The 4,702-nt window shown below is 31.9% G+C and overlaps 1 protein-coding gene across 1 annotated transcript; it reads left to right on the top strand.

The window, feature by feature from the left end:
- The first annotated feature begins 1,258 nt into the window (after positions 1-1,258).
- LOC104213027 (cyclin-dependent kinase inhibitor 3-like) lies at positions 1,259-4,193 on the top strand. The gene is made up of 3 exons (XM_009762422.2): positions 1,259-1,843; positions 3,432-3,635; positions 3,733-4,193. The coding sequence occupies exons 1-3, from the start codon at positions 1,455-1,457 to the stop codon at positions 3,800-3,802; spliced, it is 663 nt and encodes a 220-aa protein (XP_009760724.1). The 5' UTR covers positions 1,259-1,454; the 3' UTR covers positions 3,803-4,193.
- The last annotated feature ends 509 nt before the right edge of the window (positions 4,194-4,702 follow it).

Genomic DNA, 4,702 nt, shown 5'->3' with positions numbered 1-4,702 from the left:
ATATATATGATACACACTTTATAAACATACTCAATAAGAAAACATTTTTAAAAAATACTATATAAATAATATATTAAAATAATCAGTGCGAGTGAAAAGTTAATTTTTCCTAAAATGATAAATCTTCATACAAGTTTTCAATCATCAGTCAATATATTCAATTAAAAATTTATTTTAATTTTTAATTCAATTACTTTAAATTCATAAGTTATCATGCTTCTTTTCAATTTCAGCAGTCACAAATAATCCTTCAAAAATTAAGAATTTTTTGATTTTTTTGAAAAGTTATTCCCTTGTTCGTCTTAGAAGAGTCAAACATGATTAAGAAATTGATAGAAAATAAGTTTTTCTTTCAAGAATAAAATGCAATTGATTTATTTTTTAATTAATAATAAATATTATATAGATTATTTCCAACAAATTAGAAAAAATAAATTATTGTATCTCATTGTATAATCAAATTACATAAATTATACGAAGAAAAGGAGTTTTGAAAAGAAAAAGAAAATAGACAATACTAAACCTAAAACTTCTTAACAAATAAAATAGCTCGTCAAGGACTCTTAAACACAATATTTACAACAAAAAGATAATTATATGATTTTCCATATCTAAGTCCTAAATATTAGGCTATTAATTAAATAACTGTCCATAAACATTAGAAAAATATAATACATATTCCTACATATTAAGAAAATAACTAAAATTACTACTCTGTCCAATATAAATATATTCTTAAAGGCATTCGTACTTTTAATATAGTTATATATATATATATACACACACTTTCTATATCTTTCTTTTATATATTCTAATTATCTTAAAATAAAACATTGCAACTTTTATTACTACATAGCTTTGATGTTTTAGAAATTAATTTGATAACAAAAAAGATATATATTTGATCCTTGTTGTCAAATCACGCCACTTCAGTTTTGAAATCTAGGGAGTATTACATTATAGAGAAGTGTCTACATTTCCTTTTCTTAATTTTTTGTATTATTAATAATAATTGGTTCAAATGAAGTGTGTATTTCCAAATAGTACGACATTCATATTTTTTTCTCAATCCAAGTGCAGAATAGAATTTCTTTTGTTTTGATTTGAAAATTAAGTCTATTATAGATTAAAAGAAAGAAAAAAGTAAAAAAGGCCAAAAAGAAAAAAGAGAAGTGAAAAGGAAAAAGAAAAAGAAAAAGAAAGTGGTTAACGTTACTGTTGAGTCCCTGACTCATAAGTATCCCGTTTCAACCCTAACTTCACCTAAAACTAAACCCCAACCCCATCTCACTCATCACTCATCTCCCCCTTTTTTTCTCTTCTTTGCCCCTTTCCCTCTTTTCCCTCCCTCTCCTCTTCCCTTTACAAATCAAACCCTTCCCCGCCTCTTCTTCTACCTCTTCATTTTCCCCCATTTTCAAAATCAAGAATCTTCTCTCTTTTCACTGAAACACATGGGAAAATACTTGAGAAAAGCTAAAATAACAGGGGATGTAGCAGTGATGGAGGTGTCACAGGCAACTCCACTCGGTGTTCGCACCAGAGCAAGAACCCTAGCCCTTCAGCGCCTCCACTCTTCTTCCACTCCGCCGCCGCCGTCTGCTTCTGCTTCAGACTCTTGTTACCTTCAGCTTCGTTCCCGTCGCCTTGAGAAACCACCCACCCCTCTCTCCGACCCCAGAAAAACCAATAACCTTCTCACAGAGGAAAACCCAAAATCTGATTCGAGATTTCTAGTGTCTGGCTCTGTTGGGTCTGTTTCAATTACACAAAAAGATGGTTTCTTGGATGTTAATGAAATTTCATTTGGAGAGAATACTCTTGATTTTGAACCCAGAGATAGGTATAATAAATCTTCCTCTTTTAGTCTGCATGCTTATCAAACTCAACTATTTTGTTCTTAATGTGTTTTATATTGTGTTTTTGCCCCTAATTTATTTTTTATCAATCAATATGTTTTAGCGGTTTAAGGCGGGAAAAAAGGAAAATATTATTTCTTTATAAACTTTTGTGGATAATACGAAGGGGAAAAAGAGTTTTGAAGGTGTAAAAGAGTTTGTTGCTTTTGTTTGAAAGGCCCCTTTGAGCGACTTTCCCATTCACAAAAAAAATAGAGTTTCTTTTAGTTTCCTCTTTTGGTGTTGCATTCGTGGGTACCACTTTTTTTTTTAATGCTTTTTCAGTTTCTTTGTAAAAGAATCTTGTTAAAGTTTTAAGAGGAATGATGCTTTTAATATTCCACTGCATTTTTCATGGTTGAAGTTATTTTTCTGTTTGTCTTAATGTTCTTTCTCTTCATTTGTTAAGTTATAAACTCATAAATTTTTTAAAAATTGTTGCTTTGTTAGTTTTCTCTCTTTTTGTCAAGGAAAAGATGAAATTTTTGGTCTATAGTACTTTTATGTTACTCATGAAGCTACAATCTTTTTTTGGTCATCTATTTTTCTTCATTGTTTAGTACAAATTTAGTCATGTTTTGAACCTTCTGAATTAGCGAATTTTTTATGTGTATTATTGTGTTTGAGCTGTTAGATCTACATGAAAAGAGTTAACTAATAGCCATTTTGTATCCTATGGCAGACAACCTTTGGAAGTACCATGTTCCACTGCATTAAAAAAGGGACCTATCATTTACTGTTAGAAAGAGCAACACATTGCAAAAATAGTTTAACACTTTAACTGCAGCAAAATGTCTCATTTTTATGGAATCCCCTTACTTTTTTCCAACAGTAAACTTAGTATGAGGGTTGGACTAGATTTTTGCAGACTGCTTAGTTAACTGGATCTAATGTTTTTCTTGATAACAAGTTGGATATTCAGTACTTTTTTTAGCTAGAATCATTTTCTTAAGCACTGTAGACTGGCCATAACAGAGCTATCTGTTTATTCAGATGTACTAATGAGGTAATAAAGGAACATTAGTTCATCTTAGTCAGTAAAATGGGGTAAGAAAAAAGAAGAAATTTGGGGTTGGTTGTCATGGATCTAATTGTAAATATAGCAAAATATAAAAAGCTTATAGACATCTAAAACTTTTTTTGCACCATGTATTTTTTTTCCAATGACATGTCCTAGTCATGGGGCCAAATATCTGAATAGCAAAGGCAAAATCCTCAGCTATATTCTAGGTTAAAATAGGATATCCCTTTTCACCCTGAGTGTGTATTTGCTAATATTGCATGGCAACTACCAATTTTTTGTTTTCAGCACTTAATTGTCCCTTTTTTTTGGGTGGGTGTAGATAAAAATATGGTTTAGATAGTTATTATACCCAAAATATAGATAATATAAGATTGAAGTAATTGCATCTCAAATTTACAGCGATTTGCTTATTGTAGTTCCAGCAAAATCTGATGTTGTCTCTCACTGAATATAGTGGATTTTGCAACTGATAGTTGTTGTGTATTTGTTCTTTTTTCCCTCTTTAAAAGAAGCACTAGAGAAAGCACACCTTGTAGCCTGGTGAGGGAAGCCGATGCTATGGTCAACCCCGGTTCTGCAACAAGGCGAACAAACTTAAACACAACAGCTCACAGAACAAGGGACTCTATCCTAAGAAACATCCCTTCACCTCAAGAAATGGAGGAATTTTTCACCTTTGCCGAGCAGCAACAACAGCGCCTTTTTATGGAGAAGTATGTAGTATTCAATTCCACGGATACTGTCATCTTTAAACGCATTCTACTGTCGTGTTTGATGAACTAATGTGAAAATTTTGTTTTTCATCAATAGGTACAACTTTGATGTGGTAAACGATTTACCGCTTACTGGGCGGTACGAATGGATTAGGGTGGATTACTGAGCTGGAGAAAGTCATCAGTGTTCCCTAATTTGTTGTGAAGGAGAAATTTGAAAAGGGGGCATGAAGTTGGTGGATATGTTATGGTCTCTCTCCCCCAACCAAAAATTGTTGTATAAAGAGAGTTAGTGTAGTTTTAGTTGTCTGTTAGATTGCAGAATTACACATGACTACTAACAATTTGGAAGCAGTAGTGTAGAATAGGGCATAAATTGTCAACTTAGGCTTTAGTCTATCTTTGTAACTTGCAAGGTGTGACATAGCCAACACCTTATGTACCATCTCTTATTTCAATCGATTTAGGATTTAGTTGATAATAGTTGCAGCATGTGACATCAAAGCTTTGTGGTGTACTTTTTCCCTGCAGTCAATGGTTATAAAATCTTGCCCTTTACTTCACAAAGACAAATGTTTTAACTCTTTCTGAAAGACTTACGTATTCGACAAAATTGTTCAGTAATGATCTAAATAAGAATCTCAATTTTGTACTGTCTGGAACTGTAACCATTGTTATATTGTTCAACTAGAATATATTGTTATATTGTTCAGTAGCAAAGTAGGACTTAGACCTATACCTCTTCACCACACTACAGTGATCTGTAATATGAGGATAGTCTTGGAGCAAGAGCAAACGCAAGATTTTCATTTATATCACCAATAGTAGGGGTGTCAATGGATATTAGAAAATCGACTAAATCGACCGAACCGTACCGCACCGAACCGATTTTTAGGTTTCTTTTAAAGAAACCGTAGGTTTTTATATAAATCTATAACCGTACCGATAATTAGGGTAGGTTTTTTATTTTATAAAAATAAACCGAAAAAATACCGAACCGTACCGAATAAATTTTACATGTGAAAAATATATTCATATAGTAAGTTTAAAACTAATAAAGTATTAAA

This window comes from Nicotiana sylvestris, chromosome 9, assembly GCF_000393655.2.
Source record: "Nicotiana sylvestris chromosome 9, ASM39365v2, whole genome shotgun sequence".
Classification (NCBI taxonomy): Eukaryota; Viridiplantae; Streptophyta; class Magnoliopsida; order Solanales; family Solanaceae; genus Nicotiana; species Nicotiana sylvestris.
Note: the sequence above shows the minus strand (reverse complement) of the source record. Positions and strands in the feature narration are given on the sequence as shown.

Excerpts from the sequence above, each read along its gene's own strand:
- LOC104213027 (XM_009762422.2), top strand. The coding sequence starts at position 1,455 with ATGGGAAAATACTTGAGAAAAGCTAAAATAACAGGGGATGTAGCAGTG. Across the intron at positions 1,844-3,431 it reads GATTTTGAACCCAGAGATAG|AAGCACTAGAGAAAGCACAC; the intron begins GTATAATAAATC and ends CCTCTTTAAAAG. Across the intron at positions 3,636-3,732 it reads CAGCGCCTTTTTATGGAGAA|GTACAACTTTGATGTGGTAA; the intron begins GTATGTAGTATT and ends TTTCATCAATAG.